The sequence below is a fragment of the Salarias fasciatus genome, chromosome 4 (genome assembly GCF_902148845.1).
Source record: "Salarias fasciatus chromosome 4, fSalaFa1.1, whole genome shotgun sequence".
Taxonomy (NCBI): Eukaryota; Metazoa; Chordata; class Actinopteri; order Blenniiformes; family Blenniidae; genus Salarias; species Salarias fasciatus.
This window is the reverse complement of record NC_043748.1, coordinates 17,037,259-17,060,284: the sequence shown is the minus strand read 5'-3', so window position 1 is coordinate 17,060,284 and position 23,026 is coordinate 17,037,259. Positions and strand designations below refer to the sequence as shown.

The window sequence follows — 23,026 nt, the reverse complement described above, 5'->3', positions numbered from 1 at the left end:
GCATCCCTGGGGAGGTGTTCCAGGCTTGTCCCACTTGGAGAAGTTAATTTTGCATCACTGAAGCATAATAGAGCATGTTCATCAACCTCCGAGAAGCCTGTCTGAATTTGGGTGTCGAGGGCCCGCTGATTGTCCTCTTTTTTGGAAATCAAAATATGGTCACCCTAACAAATTACTGGACAAAAAAAAAAAAAAAAAGCATCACTGTGAATGTTGTCCAGTATCTTGCAATAAGCTCCCATTTACACAAATTACAATAACTGTCATCAAACTTTTAACCCAAGTTCAATTTTTCCAGAGTACTCTGTTACACTGACAACATGACAGAGGAATTTGACTGTATATATCCAAATTCAATGACACAAAGACTCGTCATTCTGATGGCACTGACATGTTCATTGACACGGATATTTCTTTTTAAAGATGAACTAAGTATTTTGAGAAAGGGAATGACTTTTCAGGTAATCCATGGCATGTTACTATTTGAATTGTTTTGAGAAACTGTTGAAAAACTGTTTTACAAATGTTATGGATGATTAGAGAAATGTACCAAAGGGACTGAGATGAACTGTACAACTTTTATCTTAAACTCGACAATCTAAAATTTAGAGTAGTTCGATGTGCTACTTAGCCTGTTACAAATGTCCTTCCTTAAAAAAAAGAGAGTAGATAGATAGATAGATAGATGGATAGATAGATATATAGATAGATAGACAGACAGATAGATATGGTGAGATTGCAAGAATGAGTTTCAACTCACAAGTCAGATATCCCATCTGTGAACCATTGTGATCCAGTGGTTTGTATAAGTAAAATCCTCCAGGACAGAGGACGATCTCAATTTGTACAAGTACACCACCACAGGTTGAATAAAGCACTCCCCGTGCAGTTGTAGCAAGTGGGGTCTCCGACTCAGCAGTTGGATGAGAGGTTATTGTAAGAGTTATCTCTGTTCCACCCGCATAGTATCCTAAACAATTTGACTCAACAACTTTGTCTCCACCAACTCCTGTGAAACGCCACCATTTGTTCACAAGGCCGGCATCATCCATTGGATACCCAGGGAATGTTACAGACGTAAAAGCCCTGTTACGCCTTGGTTCCGTGATGTTGGTATATCCATCACAAGAGCCTGCAGGAAGTCAAAAACAATTATGTTAAATAAATCTATTGACAGTATTTTTCACTGAATTGCTTTATTGGTGGCTAGTCATTTTTTACTTTCTTCATACCAGGAGGGAATACAGCAGTAACACGTTCACCAAGTAACCCTAAAACAGATGAAGACAATGTGGTGATGGAAAGCAAGAAGTAAAGCTTTTTCTAGTTGAAAGCCATGCACAGGTGTTAACATACACATACTTCTTCAGTGTGAAAACAAATTTTAGATTAAAATTAAGTGTATATAATTACAGATATTTTAAAACTAATTTTACTCACCAAGGATAAGTGACAAAGTGAAGTAGTTCATTGTGAAAAGAAATCTGTGGCTTGATCCCGATTGTTCCAGGTTTGCAGGTTTACATTTGCACAGCACGAAAACCCACATGGCCAACTGCTTATGAACCTCTTTCCTCCTTTGCACATGCAAACTAACGATGCAAATCCACATCAGAGATTAGTGATGTATCTCATCTCAAATGCCTTACCATTGAAATCTTCAGGGAAAATATACGGTCAACATGGTGAATCTTTTCCTATTGTAATCACAAAAAGCTACTTGGTGTAATTTTCATTTGGGTATCCAGGATGGTTTAGAATGGCTTATTTAATCATGAGTTTAATCATGAGCACTAATATTAAGTTGACCTCAACAGTAAAGTAATGTCTAGGGGATAATATATTGAAATGAAGGAGACATTTCTCCCTTCTTCAGTTATACTTATTTCAACACCATCAGTCCATGTCCTCAGAGACCGATGCCACATCATTCTGTCAGCATGGATGAGGGGTTTGTTTTTCTGGTTTTGAGATTAACATATTCAAGGATCCTTTTCTTTTATGTTACTGACAACATTTTTTGCATATCTACAGGTTAATGAGTAACATCAGGTTAGCATCTGTTGGTTACTTTGACATAATATCATCTGAAGTTAAACATTTAGTCTGCAAATAATGAATCACCCAAGAAATGACACTCCTTTACAGGAGGCGAAAAGTTCTTCTTTTAAAGTTATTGTTACCTGCTGTCATCCCAACAAACTTGACCTTGATTTGTGGGAGGACAACACTATTGGAGACCCGAAATTGCCCCGACATGGGAATATGAATGTATGGAGAACTAGGAGGAGACTATGGAAAGAGAGGCGACCTTGAGATGTCATTTTTTGCAAAAGGAGTTTGTAGTACCCGTGTTGTGCTGATCGATACATCATTTAATACTATTGTTGAGTTATCTGATGCAGGACACAGCAGGAGTCACGATCACCTAAAGTTTCTGACACTTTCAGAATTTGATGGCAAGTTGTATTTGGTCAGAAGACCATAAGATGGCTGTTCTTCAACCTGTCTCACAGTGAGCCATAGGATTATCTCTCTCTTTTAGCTTTCTTTTGGAGATGGTCAAAAATCATGCAGTCTGAAGCAGGCATAAGGAATAAAATACCTTTAAAAAAACACAAAATGAAGAGTATTTTTTTCATGAAAACATTGACAAAAATCCTTTAAAATGCTTCAAAATCATGAATTAACCTCCAAAAACAAAAAAACATAGCAAAGTAGTTCATCTTATCAGACTTGTTGGAGAGTCTCCACTTCAGGCCTGACTATAAATGAGCTACTCTGTAAAAATTAGACAACATCAACACCTTTAATCCTTCTTTGCACATGCAAACAAACAATGCAAATCCACTGACAAGATCTGTGTTGAGAATTGTGAGTAAAAGTTTGGTGAAAATGTCCTCCAAGTCTGATTCATTGATTAAAAGTTAGGCTGCACTTGATTTTTTGTGATTGAGACTTGTGTATCAAAAAAGCTTTTAAGCATAAATTAACCGATTATGATTCTACATCGAAGAAACTTGAGAGCGATTTTCCTATGTGCACTGTACTCTTGTAGCTATTGAATTCAAAGTTGAAACATAGTTTTCTGATGCAACTTGGCACATTTTGTTTTCCTCTCGCACTGTAGCTTTACAGTTTATTTGGTTGTTTGGGTTCTGCTGTAGTCATCCTTTTTTAATGGACTTACAGAGTTCTTTCAGCTGATCACCTTGTGCTCAAGCTTCCTGATTTGCTTCTTCTATATAAACACAGGACTGTACTTTTATCACATTTATTTCATACTAGATAGTAAATTCGAGCTATTTCCTGTAGTAACTCAACAACTTCAATGTATTCCCATTTACCAATTTTGCAGTTTATTCAAGAAACTGGAAGCATACAAGTTATTTTCACACATATGTATATATATATATATATATATATATATATATATATATATATATATATATATATATATATATATATATATATATATATATGTAATGTAAAAGCTCAGTTTAACAAAGCAACATCTGCTCAAAAACATTAACATAACAATATACGAAACAAAGAAGAATTATTGTCTTGTCCAATAAAATGACTCTGTTGGGCTATTTCAAAGATGTTTCAATTTCCACCAAAAAAATGTTTTTTTATTCAGAAAAAAATGATCAAGGAAATGATGTTGATCTGTTTTGACTTTTCACAGATTGGACAGAACATTTGCTGTAACTTGCAGTCAGGGCCGGCCCGGGCTTCTCAGGCGCTCTTGGCAAGCCCGACACGAGCGCCCCGTGGGAGCAGGGGGGGGGATGCCGAGCAGTGCGCTGCTCACACAGGCTGTCAGAGCAGCGCAGAGCAGTCCTCACACGGTGCGTCGCCCCTTGTACAGCCACACAGCGGCGGCGGCGCCCCCCTCCATACTTGGCGCCCTTGGCCACCACCGAGTTCGCCTATGCCTAGAGCCGGCCCTGCCTGCAGTTGTGGCTTAACATTGTCACTGTCAAAAGACTAAACACTCACGAGATTCATGATTAAAATTCACATGTCACACTACATCCATTAAGTTGAGGTTCTCTAAAAAAAGCAAAAATTGAATTAAAATGTATGTGTTATATCTGTGTTGTCTTTGATGAGGCTTATATTCATGGGGATTTCCCAGGATCCTGGTGTCTCTGATCCTCTATCTTGTCGCAGCCCTCAGTGACTGACGGCTCATCGGTCTGCAGGAATAAGTAATCATGATCATTTGTTAACAATGTTTGTTTGACTGCTGTAGATTAAATGCTGTGTGTGCTCAGACAATGAAAGTCAGTCTGTCTGTCATTGCTTGAGATGATGTTTTTTTATTAGAAACTCACCGCTGATCTGTCTTTTCTGCAAGAGCATGTCAACCATCTTATGTACTCCTCTCGCACCTGGAAGACAGTTTTTATACATGTAAATAACACATTACTAGGAAAAAATAGCGTGACTCAACATGCATGGCACAGGATAAAACAAGAGCACAATGGCAACTTAACATTGCAATATTTATTTCTTTGTATTATCATTACTGGTGTAGTGTCAGTGGTTAATCGAGATGCTTCAAAGAATCAAACTTAATCAAAAAACATCCAGAGAGATCAGGAGAAGACTACCTCCTTATTGAGCAGACAGTGCACAATGAAAAGGAAGGTGCCCTGCTGGGAGTTGAGGATGATGAAGAGAATCTGGAAGAAAAGGTTTGTCTGGTACAGACCCAGAATCCACGTACAGCCCAGGATGACAAACTGGGCCAGGATTTTAAATATGATCAACCTGTAAAAACACACAGAGTTACAGACTGTTTTCTTTTGTTTTGTTTCAGTCTCAAAGCAATTACTAGCATAAAATCTACCCTGAATAAATTACATTCCCAAACCCTTTCTCAGAGTCACGATAACTAAAGAAAATAAAAATCTTATTCTCTTCTTCTCTTTATATTATACTTTGCTCATGGTTCATATTTACAGGAGTTCCTAATATATTTAAAGTAATATTTTGCAAGTGAGTAAAGGATTATCACATGTCTATTCTAAGTGAATAATGACGGTACTTTAATGAAAAGAATATAAGATATGAATAAGAATGACTACTTGTACCTCGTGTCTTTAGATTGAGAAACGTCACTTTTCATGTTGGCCAAAGTGGGTCTCAGGCTCCACAGAGTGGCACAGAATATTATCCAGTTCAGCTAATCAAGAAAAAACAAACAAGCACATGAAGAATGATGCACTTCATCATTTACATGGGATATCATTTACAGGAATAGACCTTTGCTCTGACCTATGCATCCTTCTATTTACTGAATAATCTGTAGGTGATTAGATTTATCTTTCCTGCAGACTAATTAAAGCCACTTCAACAACAAATCAGAAAAGATCAAATAATTGTTTGCCTCACACCAAGTAGTAACTGTTGGTCGGATGTTGGTTACACAGTGTTTTACAGATGTGTTTTGAAGTAACAATGTAGATTTCAAAGGTCAATAAAATGTATTTTCGCAGAAGGCTTTTTGTGGCCAGATCAAAAACTCATGAATGTCTCTGTGTATCAAGCTGCTTCAACTTTTCACACAGTTATTCTTTTAAACCTGGGTACCCTGGGTAACCTTACAATACGAGATGAGTGTTTCAAAGACATTCAAAACTGTCTCAGCAGCCTGATGCCAATTCAATCTTGCTACAAGTTAGACATGTAATCATATTGGATTTTTTTGCTAATATGAAGCAGACTCACTCCAAGGATGGCGATCACAGGCCCTGTTAAAGCCCAGTTGAAGTTGCGCTGTCTTGAGAGCCAGCACCTACAACAACAAAGAACAAATCTTTAATCAGACATGATCAACATCAAGATATGACTAAAATATAGATATCGATGTTTGTCCAACTTACGCTTCTGCCTCAGTAGCTCCATATCCATCAGAATACACCAGTGCAGAAACGCCCACGATCACAAAGGGAACCCCATAACCAATCAGGTACAGAAGCAGCTTGGGCAGGCCATCTCTCTGGATAACCTGCACTTTGGAGAGTCTTCGGACAAGCAAGTAGAGCTGCAAGGCCTCCAACTGCATCCACACAAAACTGGCAACAACCAAGAAGTGAAGGAGTCCTGCCATGACAGTGCAGGCCAGCTGGAGAGACACAGAAGCAGTGCATTGAAACTGAGCATCTGCCTAGTGAATTTTAATTTTAACTGCGAAATCACAAAGCAGTACGATGGTTTCCCTGCACCTCATCCTCAAGGTATCTGTCATTCCAGAGCAGTAGCAGATGAGACAGGCCCAGGTTCAGACAGAGGTGAAGACGGGCTGTGTTGTTGATTTTGGGGTTCCAGCTGCACAGGAGGAAGGTGAACACAGCCAAAGCGAAGAAGAACAGTCCCACAATCACACACATTCTGTTCAACCACTCCAAGAAATCACTCTCTGGAGGAGGCTGGAAAAAAAAGGAAAGAAAATCCGAGATTGTGGTCCAGCTGGGCATACTTGATGATTTTCTATTTCACGACAACAACAAATGAATTATAAAATGATGGGCTGACTCTTTTGCAAATAACATTGTAAAAGATGAGTGACTTATCTAGCTTTTAACATAGATGTCAGTTTGTTTAAAGACTTAACCAGGAGGTATTTATCTCCACTTTGTCAGTCAGTCAGTCAGTCATGCTCTTGTGTTGGGGCTGGTGTCCCATCCCGTTGCGTAGAGCCGACCAGAGAAACCAGGTTTTTCCAATACAGGTGATCTTGTGCCAGCTGGTCTGCACCCTTCACGGTAATTCCATGTTGTCGGAGGTTGTCCGCAAAGATGACAAACCATGGAGTGTGGGGCTTGCCTCGTGGTCATCTCCAGCCTGCGGCCTTTGGGTCAAAGTTCAGAATGGCTCTTGTCGGGTGGTCGGAGGAAGACGGAGAACATGGCCAAATCAGCGGATGCAGCATTGTGCAGCCAGGCAGGAGGCTCTGGGCTGGTTTGTGTGGGCTCTGAGCACTTCGTTGGATATTCGCTGTGGCCACCTAATGTTCTCGATGGTTCTAAGAGCCCTGCTATCAAAGCCATCTATTCTTGTGGCCAGGGTCTTATTTAAGGGCCATGTTTCGGAGCCATATAACAGAATGGAGAGTACGGCGGTGTTGTAGATTTGGAGCTTCGTCTTGCGTGAGATGGCTTGGTGCCGCCAGAGTGGTTTCCAGAGAGACTGTATGGCAGAGGCTGCCAGAGCTCTCCTGCAGAGAATCTCTGGTTTAAGATCCCCGCTATCTGTCACTGTGGATCCCAGATACACAAAGTTCTTCACAGGCTCAGCGGTGTCATTACCAAGCAGGATAGGAGGTGGGTCTGGTCCCTCACCAACATGCATAAACTCAGTCTTAGTCCAGCTCACATGGGGACCAAGCTTTTCTGCCTCTTCACTGTATACACTCACAGAGTCCCTCAGTTGACTGTAGGAGGTGCTGAGCAGGATGGTGTCGTCGGCATACTCCAGATCAGTCAGTTGGTAGTTGCCAAAGGACACTCCGGGTACTCGATCACAGACCCTGTGCAGCAGGTGGTCGATGATACAGTTAAACAGGTCTGGAGCGGCTACACAGCCCTGGCGGACACCACTGGAGATGGAAAACCAGTCGGAGTCACAGCCGTTGACACGGACACAGCTCTGTGCATTGCTGTAGAGCAGCTTGAAGAGGGTGGTGATCTTCCGAGGTGCGCCAAGGGTTTGTAGGATACTCCACAGTGATGAGTGGTGGACTGTATCGAAAGCAGCCTTGAGGTCTAGGAATCCGACGTCGAGATGGTGGTCTCTCCAGAATTCATAGACCTTCTCTGTCAGAAGACGGATGGCGGAGATGTGATCTCCACTTTGTAATATTGGTAATTTCAAGGGTCTGCTCCCAAAGTTTTTTTTTTTTTTTGTTTCATTTTGTTGTCATTTTATGAATATGAATGAAATCTTTAACCTTCTCACTGAACTGCAACCTTATCGTGGTGGGGAAGTTTGAGTGCCTGTATGATCCAGCAGGTATGTTGTTGGCGGTCATGCCCCTGGTAAGGTCTCACATGTTAAATAGGTTCTGGGTGATGGGCCAGACCAAAGACAGTTCAAAGGTCCCAGAAGAAAACCAGAACAAGGACAGTAATGTTGCCCAGTATGGTCCTGCCAGGGCCCCACCCTGGAGGCATGTCTGCGGTTTGGGCTCTCATGGGAGTACCTGGTGTCTGGGCTATTGTCAGTGGATCTTGAAAGATATGAATCTGACCTCCAGTGGACTCACCACCCCACTGAAGGAACCATAGAAGCTGGGTGCCAGATATGGTCAGGTTCACCTCCACACACAGCCTGGGCTCTGGAGCCCAACCTCTCACCTGGGGCTGGACTCTCCACTTCTCTGGCATTGCTTGTGGTGAGAGGCAACAGGCTGGTGTGGGTGTGCTTTTAGCCACACAGAGATGGAATTTGTTGTGTCATCTGACCTCTGGCTACATGTTCTGGACTCTTGGGTGAAGAGAGGGGTAGAGTTGTCAACCACCTGGTGGTGAGTTGGATCCACTGTTGGAGGAGGACAGCAGACATATTTGGCAGACTCAAATGTTGTGTGAGGGTCTGTTGGGAAAGTCTGGCGGAACAATCTGTCAGCATGGTTTTATACTCCCACCCCCGAGAGAATTCCACCAGTTCCAGAGGGAGGCTGTGGACATAGGGTCTGAGTGGGCCATGTTCCCCACCTCTATTGCTGAACCAGCTCCTCAAAGCTCTATCTGTCTTGGCGGCAAAACCAGAACCCTGTGGTGGACACCAAAAGTAGGGGATGCCATCAAGCTGAAGGAGTCCGATCGAGTCTTGTTGTCTTGTCGGATTCTTGAAGCAACTGGCGTATATCGGACTCAGACAAGGACCCGTCCATCACCCAAGCTGAAGTCACCCAGTGGTCTTGTTGTCTTTTTGGACTTCTGAAGCAGCTGACGGGTACAGCAGAGGTGCGGAGGTGCTGACCTAACCCAAGGAATGTTATCGGAGACTTAAAGGAATACTCCTCCTGCTGCCAATCCTGCTGCCACATCTTCCGTGGAGAAGGTCGAGGGTGAGGTCTCAGATGTGGACCCATCCATCACCCAAGCTGAAGTCACCAAGGTGGTTGGTAAGCTCCTCAGTGGCAAGGCACCAGGGGTTTATGACATTCGTCCTCCACGAGCACCTTTGTCAGTACCTTAAGCCGACAGTAGCTCAGATGGTAGAGCGGGTCGTCTCATAACCAGAAGGTTGGTGGTTCGATCCCTGCGAAAACTGTCGTTGTGTCCTTGGGCAAGACACTTCACCCACCTTGCCTAAGTATGAAAGTAATGTGAGAATGAATGGTTGGTGGTGGTTGGAGGGAGCGATGACGCAGATTGGCAGCCTTGCTTCTGTCAGTCTGCACCAGGGCAGCTGCGGCGACCATAGTAGTTTACCACCACCCAGTATGGAGAGAATGAATAATGCAATGTAAAGCCTCTTTGAGTGTCCAATAAAGTGCTACATAAAACCAATGCATTATTATTAAGTCTGTGCAGGGAGTCTCTTGGCTCACACGTCTTGGCAACATTGCGTGGCACATGGGACAGTGCATCTGGATGAAAGACTGGGGTGATGTTTCCCCTTTATAAAAAGTGGGACCATAAGGTGTGGTCCAGCTACAGGGGGATCACACTATTCAGTCTACTGCAGGGTACTGAAGGGGAGGATTTGCCCTTTGTCAATGGGTCAGTTCATAATTTTTAAGGACTGAATTTCTAGGTGCAGACAGCGGCTGGAGGCAGTCTGGTTTGGGGACCACAGGATTTCATGTCTGCATTTTGCAAATGACGTGGGCCTGTTGGCTTCAGCCAGCCTGGACCTACAGCATACATTGAGATGGTTTGCAGCCAAGTGTCAAGTGATGGGGGTGAGGATCAGCACCTCCAAGAGAGGAGAGTGAAGAAGACCAATTACTCCTCCACATCGAGAGGATCCAGCAGGGAAGGCTTGGGCACTGTTACAGATGCCTCCAGGATACCTCCCTGGGGAGGTGATTCTTTCATGGCCCACCGGGAGGAGGCCCCAGGGAAACCCGGGGCACACTGGAGAGATTATTTCTCTTGGCTGGCATAGACAGCTGCCCCTGCGACCCAGTCTTGGATAAGCGGTTGATAATGGAAGGGTAGATATTTAACACATAGAAAAGCCATTATACCTGTCGATCACCATTGTCAAATTCCTGAAATGTGTCTTCAGCCCAACATACACAAGGTTACCCTGTACATTGAAATTGCATGTACCTCCCCAATCTGCATGATGAGGGCAAAGGTAGAAAGGTGAGAGCAGCTGCACACTGTGCAGTTTTCATCAGAGTACAAAACCAAGCAGCCCTCGACAGACCAACGCATTGCTTTCTCCTCTTTTTCTTCAATGTTCTGCTGTTCTTCTTCAGTGTTGTTACTTTTTTCATCCCAGTAAACACATGTTACCATTCCAGATTCAGGTACCTTCTGCAAAAACAAAAAATGTATTATTTATTTTCAATTCATTATGATTTTTTCGTTTTTGAAATCTCCGAACATGTTGCAACAGTTGTACCTTCTTATGTTGGATGGTGAAGTTGACGGGCTCTGTGAGGTCAGTGTTGTTGATGGGTAGTATCGCAGTGAAAACATCGGAATACATCTCTGTTCTGTTTTCTGTTGGGAGGTATTTGTGACTTAAAAGACTCTCCATTCCATTCAGTGTCATGAAAGCAACTGCTGCAGATCCTGGGACGGATCACGTCACAAAGTAAATCCACAAATGAAGTTATTCAAAGGCTTTTGGTGTTTGTGAAATTCTGGCAGTTATTGGCTTTAACTCTCTTACCATTGTTGGCACTAGCGAGGGCCTGTAAGTTGATTTCCATCATTTGGGCTTTGGTAGAGAGGGTTGTGCTTCTGTTTTCATGACTTCCTGGACCGACTGCCAGTAGGCTCAGATCTTGCACATGGATAGAAATCTGTAAGTGAGATGTTTACCAAACATTATATCTTATCCAGCTCCCTGTGAAACATCTCTTACCCACTGCTGAAGTCTGCATAGCTGTTTCAGTTTTGTTTTCAGTCGGTGAAACCATTGCAGCAATCAGGAGGTCTGAGAGGCCGAGAATGACAGAGCCAGTTTCCCCATCTGCATCACTACTCACAGTTGCTGTCGTGTCACCTGACCCCACACCTGACACTCCCTACAGATAAAGGTTGTCATTAATGAACAAGCAAACACACAAGTAGAAGCAGAAGTGCAGGATCAACATCTCATTTTGTAGAATGTTGCTTACCATTGAGGCTGAAAAGCAGCTTGCTACAGTCTACAACAACATAAAGAACAATGAGGTGAAACAAGGTGACAAAAACATAAAAGCTATATGCTCACTGCATTATATGTTTCTGTCTAGAATTGTCATCTGTTTACCTACTAAAACACAGTACTCTCTGACTTTGCTTTGTGTCAATAGAGGTTTATGACTACATACCCCTGGTGGCAAGATGAGGCCTTTGTTGTCTTTAAGCTGTTGTCCCATTGTGTCAAGGAAAGCTCTTTCTTTAGTCACACCCTGCAATCAATGTGTGTCCAGAGTACATTTTCATCACACCTCAAATGTCATTATTGAAACCTTTGAATTTATTCAAGAAAAGTGTTTTTCTTCCAAAGGTAGTTGTGTCCTACCTCAGGTGGAGTGATCTCATCGAGAATGACAGTCAGACCTGACAGGAGTTCAGAAGAATTTTGCACATGAGGATTTTATACTTTCAGAAATATGAAAATAATCTTATATATTAGTTTAACATGACTTTTCTGACTTTTACAAATTGAGATTCCTGTTTCCCACAAGATTCCAGTAGAGGGGTAGAATCCATCAGTGCACGAACAGTAGAACGTGCTCTCAGCATTTGTGCACACAGACTTTTTTCCACACACATCAGGATCCTCACTGCACTCGTCTATATCTGTAGAAGGGAGCACACACACACACACACACACACACACACACACACACACACACACACACACACACACATACCATCCATATACTGCACTTAACTATAGTAGAATCAGAGTATATGTTCCAAACAAAGTTGTGCACCTGTGCATGGGTTGGTAACGCTGGCTGTGACTCCTTGCTTACTCTCTCGGAAACCAGGAAAGCAGATACATAAGAAGGAGCCATCTAAGTTTTCGCAGTTTGAGTTAGGCCCACAGAGTGTAGCATTTTCAGCACATTCATCAACATCTGAAAAACACAAAAAAATCAAAATACATTGGCAGGGCTACATGTTTTTTCACACGTATTGAAAAGTAATATACCCTATTTTCGGCACTATAAAGCTCACTGGATTAATAGGCGCACAGTCAATGAATGGCTTTTATTTAAAACAAACTTCATATATGGGGCGCACCCCATTTCAAGGCGCATAGGATGTATAGAATAGCAGGGTTTCCACCAGACCTTTTCAGTCCGGGCGCTCCGCCCGCGCTAAATTCCGCAGCGCCCAGACAACGGAGAGGAAAACATAATAATAACAGCGCCAAGCTCGTGGTTAATTCGCAGTTGCGCTCAATTGATTGAGCTGGATGCTCCAACGAGTGAACACCGCACTGCACCTCGCAGCAGCCAGTGAGAACGTGCCTGAAGCTTCGTGTTTCCCGTTCTGTTTAAACTAGCTAGCTTAGCAGCTTAGCAAGCAGGGGTTGTTTGCTCATGTGATCAGGGAGATTACCATAATTCCCGCAAAAAAGGTGCATCGAATTATAAGGTGCTCTGTTGGGGTTTGAGAAAATTACAGGCTTTTACGAGCGCCTTATAGTGCAGAAAATACGGTATTTCACTGCAGATAAGACAGCATACTCTCGCACAGAAAACCTTTATATCTTAACTTCCCACAGCTGTACCATTTTATTTTTACCATTTTCTTTTGAAACAGGCTGTGTACATGAACAGGGGAAAATAATAATAATAATAATAATAATAATAATAATAAATTATTAGTATTAGACTATGTATTAGACTTTGAACTAGAACAAAACATGTTCTGTATGTTGAAAAGACAAGTGGAGTTCATTATTGAACCGTTTCAGTTGGACGAAAGAATTATCTTCATTAAAGGTGCATTAAGGAGTTGGCACATTTTATGCGAAACAACGGCCCCTGCAGGCCTTGGGCGTAACTGCAGCTTAATGAAACGCTTGAGTCTGTGGCTTGCGTCCATGTACATGCATGGAAGAGGGGAAGTCCTTCCTCGCTCTTTTAGTAGCGCTCGAGTAAAATTTAAGTTTCTTTTGCCTGCGTGGGGTCTGTGTTGGAGTTGTGGCAGTGCAAGAAGCCAGTCTTTTCTTACTTTCTGGAAGATCAATCCTCAATACTGCTCAGTTGTTGCTCGCTAAGCATCTGGCGGAGTAATGGCAGACAAAACGAAACCTAAGGTAATCAGGCCAGTGGGAGCGCGCGTTGCGTGACAGCCTCTCAAATTCTCCCCAAAAAAAATTCTGGTGGCGGGCCAGCACTGCAACTTTCAAGTGATAATTTAGCACTGTTAGCGGGACTTGCAATGAATGTATCAGGGCACATTGTACACATCATTGAATATTTCTAACATATTTATGGTGGCAAATAAGTATTTTTAAAGTTGAAAAACTCCTTAATGCACCTTTAATGCTATCGGAGTGCATGTTACCCTTTTAAACCTGAGGGGCCGTTGTTTCGCATAAAACGTGAAAACTCCTTAATGCACCTTTAAAGACAATTCTCCTTCATCAATCTTGACTGCATTATATTAAACGCAGTTCCTGCCGCTTATGAAATTACCAGCACAGAGTAAAAATGAAAAGGATTTTGCCTTCAAAAGAACATATCAATACCAATGCAGATGTTGCTCTCGGAGAAACCTTCATTTGGGTTCATTAGAACATAGCCCACTTCACAGGCACAGCTGTAAGTTCCAGGTGTGTTGGTGCAGACAGAATCAGGGCCACAAACAGTTGATTCCAGACACTCATCAACATCTGAAAAAAAAAAAGTTCACGGTGAATAAATTTGAAAATTACCTAGTGAAAACCTAATGCATTGACATCCACAATGAAGCATGCAAAATGGCACAATCACGCAAATTGATACTTTTCAAACGTGTTCAATACAAATGCAAAACAAAACGATCGCTGTGGCTTCTGGTTAGTAGATCAGCTTCCACATTACAGCTCACTGTTTTCTTGAATTTATGGGTGGGTTTATTATGTAAAGACAGCACCCACAGTTGGCTTTGCATGAAATCCCAGTGGTTTATTTATTCCTTAGTTTTCCTGGCCAGTTGTCCTTTTTAGGGCTCTGTATCCAATCCCAGCTTCATATGGGTGAGGGCAGGGTACACCCTGGACAGTTTGCCAACACAGAAAGAAACAACCTTGCACTGTCATATTCACAACTGGGGGCATTTTTAAGGTTCCCAGTTAGCCTGACGTACATGTTGTTGGACTGTGGGACGTAGGCAGAGTACCTAGAGGTAACCCACACACACAGAGTCCATGCCAGCTCCACACAGAAAGGCCCCGTGCTCCAATCGGTATTTGAATGTTTGATGCTCTTGCTGTGAGGAAAGAGCGCAAATCACTGCATCACCGTGCGAACCTATTGAGTTGGTAATCTCCATGGTTATCGCCATATTCTTGGTCAAGGTCAACAAAATAGTTATCGATGCTCTTTTCTAGTACTTTGAGGTATTGTAGCTCATGATGTTTCCCCAAGGTGGCGGTCCCTAACTTTGAGATGGAGAATTGAAGAATGACTGTAAATATCAGACATCTCCACCTGCCCGGAGTGTTGACTGTCTCCACACCAGTCCTTTCAAAGTAAAGAATAATTTCTCCCAGTAAGGAGAGAGAACCTGCCCAAGATGCAGGATGAGAATGACTGAGGAAATGAGATCTTCCCAGGGTGACAGGCAGAAATCCATAGGGCAGGGTGAGGAGTATGACCATCTACAAGATCCTCATATTAGACAGATTAGTCTTTCACACTGAGACAAGCCACTGATGGTATTTGATTAGGATGTATCCAGGTGACCTCCAATTAGAGATTTGTGAGACACAGGAAACTTGGCTCAACCAGTGCCTCAAGTTATCCACAGATGAGCAGGAGAGTGTTGCAGTGGACAAGGATTCGATGGAATGAGTCATTACAGCTTGAAATTAAATCCTTCATCTTTCAAGCATCTCCTTGCATCTTGTTACAGTTTATGCTACTCAAGAATATGACCTGGATATTCATACTGACCTTGACAAATTGGTGTTGCTGAAGGTTCATTTTGGTAGCCTGAATGACAGTCACATGTAAAACTTCCTGGGTTGTTTAAGCATGTCCCTCCATCTCCACAAACATCGGTAGCACATTCATCAATATCTGTTGAAAAACACATTGACAACAGACACATTGGAAATATGACACATTTGAACACAGACATCTGGGAAGCAAAATTAAGTTTTGACAGAAAAACAGACAAATGTGAAGGATTTTTTCAGTGATACCTGAGCATGTCCCGGAACCATCAGGCGGTAATTCATTAACTGTTGATTCATATCCATCCTCACAGGCACATGTGTATGACTCAACGATGTTGGTACAGATGGCATTAGAGCCACAAATTCCTTCAGTCCTCTCACACTCGTCAATATCTAGGACATCCAGGACGATACAAAAATGAAAATAATATTCTTTCATCATACATATGACCTTCATTAAAATACCATCAATACAATTAAAAATTTACAACATCAGGCTTTTCCAAACTCAGAAATACTCATGTGTCTGCATTGCTATGATAGAAAACTTACCCACAGTTTTTACACCGTTTTAAGCTACTTTGAAGATTCAAAGATCTTCCTCCTCTGAGCATCCAGACATAATTTCATCAATCTTTATCATCGAGAAAACAAAATGAACGTACCAACACAACCAAATGAATCTACTGCAGGTAGATGTGTTGGAGGGATTTCCCGTCCATCAACACAGACACAGCCCCCTTCTCCTCTGCACCGAGCAAACGGTCCACAGGAGCCTGGTTGACAGTCTGGGTGATCTTAGCAAAAAAAAAAACAAACAAAAAAAATCAATATGTAATGAAGTGGAATTTTACAAATAAAACATTCCCTATCCATTTTTGTGATTTTTTTCTGCCAACTGATCTGGATAAACCTGGATAAACTGTTCAAAGCAAAATTACATGAACTATGGGAGCAGTATACCCTGAACTTAAATTGTCCACATACATAGATTCATATCCATGGGCAATTTAGGGTTTTTGGACTCAGAACGTGAGCCAATGCAGCAGGAGAAAAACTCACGCACACATACGTATTATACAAGAAAGGTCTGTAAATTCCAATCAGAAGGAGATTAAAGCCTTTTCAAGTTGTCGTCAGGCAGCAGAAGCACATTTGCATGCGAGTTTGTATTTGCCAATCATAACCGAGTAAAGAGATGTAAAGCAGAAGCAGCAGTTCATGTACAGTTTCAGCTGCTGATTTGCATACAGACATACAGCAATGCCTGAAAGTCACAAAAACAAGTCATGATTTGGACTTGCTAATTAAAGTAAAGTTATTTGACCATTCGCTTTGGACCTGTATCAGACAATATTAGCCAGTCATGTTCCTTTCTTTACACAATATTTTCCACTCTTGATTACTTGCAAAATCACTTCATGGCACACTGAAATGTATCAACATTAACTCCATATGGCTTCGTAAGTAATAAAATAGAATATCATGAAAGATTTTCATTAGATTAGCTGAAGTGAAGCATCTGTGTTTAGGTTTTTTTAAAATTGGCAGATCTTAAAAATAACCATAGTACATGTATTTGAAACAATGCAGTCGTAAATTTAAGAAAATCATCATAACACAAAAAATAAAATGGTGTAAAAAAAAAAAGCACTGTATTTTTTCCATACCAATACCCTGTTCCATATCACAGAGCGTCAGTTCCAGCTAACTATGAGCAAAGGCACGAAACACCCTGAGAACAGGTCAGCAGGCTATCACAAAGTAACACAGAAAGACAAACACACACACACACACACACACACACACACACACACACACGCACACACACACTCATCGATCACACCTCAGGGCAATTTAGGGTCTCTAATTAATTAATTAGAAACCCAAGAAACCAAGACATTATCATCATTGTGCAATCTTAAAAAAGTATAACCTTTTAAACTGAGACCGTTTCCAAAAAATTTCAGCTTTATGTTTAATCTACAAAACAATGCATGGTTTGGCTCCAGCCCCTTTGGCAGAGTTCATCTGTCAAAGAAAAAGAACTGTGCTGGTCACCCGAGGCTCTGTCAGAGGAGACTGTGTCATCCCTCTGCAGAGTGCTTTTGGACAGTCAGCCTGGTCTGTGAGGGGCGTTAGTGAGTGGAACTCAATACCCGAGGAGGTTAAACAACAAAATACTTACCAGACCTTTAAAAAACTCTTAAAACTGTGGCTAATCAACACTGACACCTGTCAGCGCTAAAGATGCTTGTCATGTGTGTTTTGAACCTCTGTCTTTTATTGTAACATGCTTTTAATTGTCCTTTTAACAAGTTGTCTTTGTATGTTGTGTTTTATGTGCTAGAGTTTGTCATTTGTTCTATTAACTGTTTGTCTTCGTGTAAATGTTTTTTAAATGCCATCATGGCCAGGGGACTACAGATGAAAAATAGCCTTCTGGCTATTTCTGGCTTTTTTAACCTTGTATAATCATGTGTTTTATGAATTTGCACTGTCCCCTCTCAAATAAACTAAAAAAAAAAAAAAAAATGATGGGCTGGTCAGTGGATGAATTGGGCCAATCACAAGATAAGTTGGAAATGTAACCCTCCAATAGCTACGACATTATAAAACCAGTAACCAGTAGCTGCGGTGGTGTTTCAGTCAGGGCCAGCAGTAACACAATAACACTTGTCTTATGTTCACATTTCTACTTCTTTGTTTGTTTGTTGTTGTTGTTGTCGTGCAATGCCGGGTAGCCTTTTCCTTTTGGTATCACAATGACAGTCTCTCAACAAATTACTGGACAAACGGTATGAGTCTGAATCTTGTCCAGTATGTCACAATAAATTCCCATTTACCCTAAGGTGTACAATTTACAGTAATTATCAAATTGTTAACCCGAGTTTACATTCTTCCAGAGCACTCTGTTACACTGACAACATGACAAGAGGAATTTTACTGTATATTCAAACTCAACGACACAAAGACTTGTCATTCCGATGGCGCTGACATGTTCATTGAAACAAATATTTCTTTTTGAAGATGAACTAAGTCTCTTGAGAAGGGAACTGACTTTTGCGAGCAATTCATGGTGTTTTACCATTTGTCTGAATTGTTTCGAGAAATGCACATACTGTTTTGTAAATATTGAGGATGATTAGAGAAATGCACCAAACTGATTGAGATGAACTGTAAAACATATCTTAAACTCTGCAATCTAAAAATTATTTAGAGTAGTATTTCCATGTGTTCCTTTGCCTGTTACATCTCTTTCTGACCATCTTTCAAATAATCTTGTCTTCTCAAAAAATTGAGAAATAATAGATACATAGATACACACAAGGTAAGATTACAAGAATGAGTTTTTACTCACAAGTCACATATCCCATGCCTGTATATTGATGCTCCAGTGGTTTGTACAAGTAAAATCCTCCAGGACAGAGGACGATCTCAATTTGTACAGCTGCACCAAAACATACGCCAAGGAATCCATGTGCAGTTGCAACAAGTGGGGTCTCCGACTCAGCAGTAGGATGAGCGTTTGATATGACAAGAGTTATCTCTGTTCCACCCACTTTGGGCGTTATACATGGTCCCAGAGCAACTGTGTCTCCGCCAATTCCTGTGAAACGCCACCATTTGTTCACAAGGCCGGCATCATCCATTGGATACCCGGGGAATGTTTGAGATGCAAAAGCCCTGTTACGCCGTGGTTCCGTAATGTTGGTATATCCATCACAAGAGCCTGCAGGAAGTCAAAAATAAATCAGTTTACAATATGACTGAAAGGCTTTATTGGTGGATAATAGATTTTTCCTTTTTTCGTACCAGGAGGGAATACAGCAGTAACGTGTTCACCAAGTAACCCTAAAACAGATAGACAGACAATGTACATGAAGAGAAGCAAGAAGTAAAACTTTTTCTTGTTAAAAGCCATTCACAACAAGTTTTAACATACTCCTTCAGTGTCAAAACTAATTTTAGATTAAAAATCCATGTACATATGAAGTTACTGATATTTCAAAGTTAATTTTACTCACCAAGGATAAGTGACAAAGTGAAGTAGTTCATTGTGAAAAGAAATCTGTGGCTTGACCCCGATCCTTCCAGGTTTACATGTTAACATTTGCACTGCACTGAAACCCACACGGCCAACTGCTTATGAACCTCTTTCCTCCTTTGCACATGCAAACAAACGATGCAAATCCACATCAGAGATTAGTGATGTATCTGACCTCAAATGCCTGAAGATTCAAATCTTCAAGGACAAAATACATTTATCAACATGAATCTTTTCCAAATGTAATCATGCCATATTATCCACCTCCAGCCAGGTATCCAGGATGGCTTATAATGAGTTATTTAATCATGATTCACAGGTTCTGAGATGAAGTTGACCTCAACAGTAAAGTAATATCTCGGGGATGGTACATTGAAATGAAAGAGACATTTTTCCCTTCTTCAGTTCCACTGTTTTCAACACCTTCCTCAGAGACTGATGGATAATGTTCTGTCGGCATGAATGAGGGGTTTGTTTGTCCGACATGGTTTAGTTATGTGTTTAGTATTCAGTATGTTTTTTTTTTTTTTCAAAAACCAGCTCTAATGAAATAGAAATAATTTGAAATGTTAGACAACTAAAAATACTTTTTCCCTGAAATTAAGAACTTGAAAAACGTAACTCAGTCTGACCTACGATCATCACAAACACATTACCCATTTCATTAAGCGGAACACGACGCCCACCATTGCCTGGTTTACACTTGTATTGATCTAATCAGAGTTAAGATGACTGTTTTTGTATTGAGTGACAGTTTAAACATATTTTTGTTTGTGAAACTGACCATTTTTTTCTTTCACATCCAGAGGTTAACTGGTAACAACAGGTTAACGTTTGTTGATAATTTGACATAATCGCATTCAAATTTGAACATTTAGTATGCGATTAATGAGCCATTCAATAAATGAAATTCCAGAAAATGGAAAATCCTTCTGGTGGGTATGGATGCAGTCGTGGCTCAGAAAGAGAGGCGAACTTGAGATGCCAATTATGACAAAGGAGATTGAAGTTAGTCCCCCTGTTGTGCTGATTGGTACATCATTTAACACTGCATTTCTATTGGTAAGTTATTTGACGTAGAACACAGCAGCAGTCATGATCACATAAAGTTTCTGGCACTGTCGCAATTTGATGGCAGGTTGTTGTTGGTCACAATACCATCAAGATGGCTGTCCTTGAACCTGTCCCACAGTGAGCCATGGAATTCTCTCGCGATTGTTATCTTTCATCTGGGATGGTCGAAAGTCGTGCAGTCCGTAGCAGGCATACGGAATAAAATGCCTTTTAAAAAAGACACAAAGTGAAGACTTTTTTCTTAAAAACAGACAAAAAAAAATCTTGAAAATGAAATTTAAATCTCCAAGGCTTCAGAATTAAGAACATATATTTAAAATCTTCAAAATCATTAAATAACCTACAAAAAAAGAAGCAACACAGCGAAGTTAGTCATCTTGTCAGACTTATTAAAAAGTCTACTCTTCAGCCCTGACTGTAAATGGACTATTCTGCATAAATTAGACAACATCAACACCTTTAATCCTTCTTTGCACATGCAAACAACCAATGCAAATCCACTGACAAAATTGTGAGTAAAAGTTTGGTGAAACAGTCTTCCAGGTCTGATTCATTGTTTAAAAGATAAGCAACACTTTTTTTGTGTGATTGAGCTTTTTCTCGCATAAACAAAACTAACTGAAAAGTGCTTTAAAAATAAAGTTGTAATTGATCGATTGGTTGATTGATGTGAAAATGAAATTCATTTCAAACAAATAAGGCCATAGTCTAAAATGACAAGTGGAACTACAAGGAACATTTTTTAACATGTTTCTCAAATAAATTGTGGGCAGCAAAGTTCTCATCATGTCTGAGGAATCCAGAAGCTGATCCATTTTCTGGAGCGTGTCAGGATATTTAAATGAGGATTAGCACTCTGCCTGAAACCATGAATACCTGACAATCCTCCTCAAGGGCAAGAGCAGCACTCACTTCCTCGAATGGATCCACTATGACTTCACAGTCTCAACTGGCAGTAAAAACGCTTTAAAAAGTTATAACTCAAATGTTCATATTGAAAAATTTCACTCATTTGTGTACCTAAGGTATGTGAATAAATGCCAAAACTCCCTGGTTAGGGTATATTGAAGTGCAGTGTGATGAAACCATACAGACCTGCTCATACTGCTCATACTCAGCACAAACAGAAAAGAACAAAGCTAAATAACAAAAACAACATATTTATAAAACAGCAAACAGGGCAAAACAATGGATGATTCTAGCACTGGGAGAGTGGGGGTCAGGGATACACGAATGTGTGTTTGTGTATTTGTGAGATTTAAAATCCTGAGAGAACCCCAGAAGAGATTTATCTCTCAGAGGATGAGAGCATGTGGAGCAGGTGGACTGGAGTTGACTGGCTGATTTTACCCTCCCTTTTGTCTGATCTTAGTTATTAGGATTAGATTCATCACCCAACATGGATAAAACAAATGTATAAGTTGAATGAGAGGAGAGATGTGACCTTTGACGTGTCAGACTCAGTAGTTGGATAATTAAATCCAACAGCAGTCGTGCATTGTGTGTGAACAGAATTGGAAAAACTCTGTCTCACCCAATTTCTATTCACTACATACATCATCTTTTGGAAAGCCAGGGGACGCAGTGCGGTGGTATATGTTGAAATATCTGCCACAAAAACCTGTACAAAATCAATCATTTGTTCTTATTTCTCACAAAAAAAAAAAAAAATCACTCATTCCAGGAGGAAAAGCTGTCAAAAACAATAAGACAAGCAGAATTATAACAAATAAAAGGATAAAGAAAATGAATCAGAAAAATGAAAGAAAAATGAGTTAATATAAAAGTGTTGCAAAGCATGACATTTTAAAGACATTTCCACTGTTTTTCAGAATTTTTTTTTCCTTTAAAAAAAAAAAAATCTTGATTTTGAAATGTGAAAACACGATTCTCACCCAAAGAATCAAAAGTCAAACAACAAAAAAGTACTCACGAGGAAAAGGGAGACTATAGTGAGAACACAGTGTCTGACTGGATGTAAAAGCTACTGCTCTGTTGTATCTATAGCCCTACTATAGTACACTTAATCCTTCTTTTCCCATGCAAAAATTCAATGCAAAACCGCTTTACGTCTCCAAAGCTAACAGTGTATCCACATACATTACAAATAATGAACTTATTTTTTTTTTTTGTTATAGAAACGCAGTGGCTGTCTGAAAAAAAAAATTTAATTCTTCCAAGCACAGAACTGACTTAATGGAAACCAAAAATTTTAATTATGTGCAAGTTTTATAGGCTTTAGTGATGTGACACTTCAGATGATACTTTACAAATATTGTGAACCTAAAATGTTACCAGTTTCATCTCATTAAGTGAAATCAGTCTTTATAAGTATACACTCATTGTTCAAATTCTCCTAAAATGGATTTGAACATGTGGGGGCTGTCCATCACATTAGCCAGATTACTCCAACCCTGACAAAAACAGATCTAAGGAGAAGTACATTTCAGACCCACCTTTATAACCTGGCCTGATAACTGCTTGTTTCTTCACCTTCATTTTAACTTTTCAAGTGATAAATCAGTTCTATTTGGTTTTTGTATAATATCTGTAGTTGAGTTTTTTTTTTTCTGTCCCTCCTAAAAAATGCAA

The 23,026-nt window shown here is 40.6% G+C and overlaps 1 protein-coding gene across 1 annotated transcript; it reads right to left on the bottom strand.

Moving 5' to 3' along the window:
- Positions 1-4,127: 4,127 nt before the first annotated feature.
- On the bottom strand, positions 4,128-11,563 carry LOC115386847 (adhesion G protein-coupled receptor E3-like). The gene is made up of 12 exons (XM_030089299.1): positions 11,516-11,563; positions 11,321-11,350; positions 11,065-11,227; positions 10,597-10,769; positions 10,299-10,508; positions 6,240-6,443; positions 5,898-6,139; positions 5,743-5,809; positions 5,106-5,197; positions 4,623-4,782; positions 4,344-4,400; positions 4,128-4,205 (listed from the first exon to the last, which is right to left on the bottom strand). The coding sequence occupies exons 1-12, from the start codon at positions 11,561-11,563 to the stop codon at positions 4,128-4,130; spliced, it is 1,524 nt and encodes a 507-aa protein (XP_029945159.1).
- Positions 11,564-23,026: the final 11,463 nt, after the last annotated feature.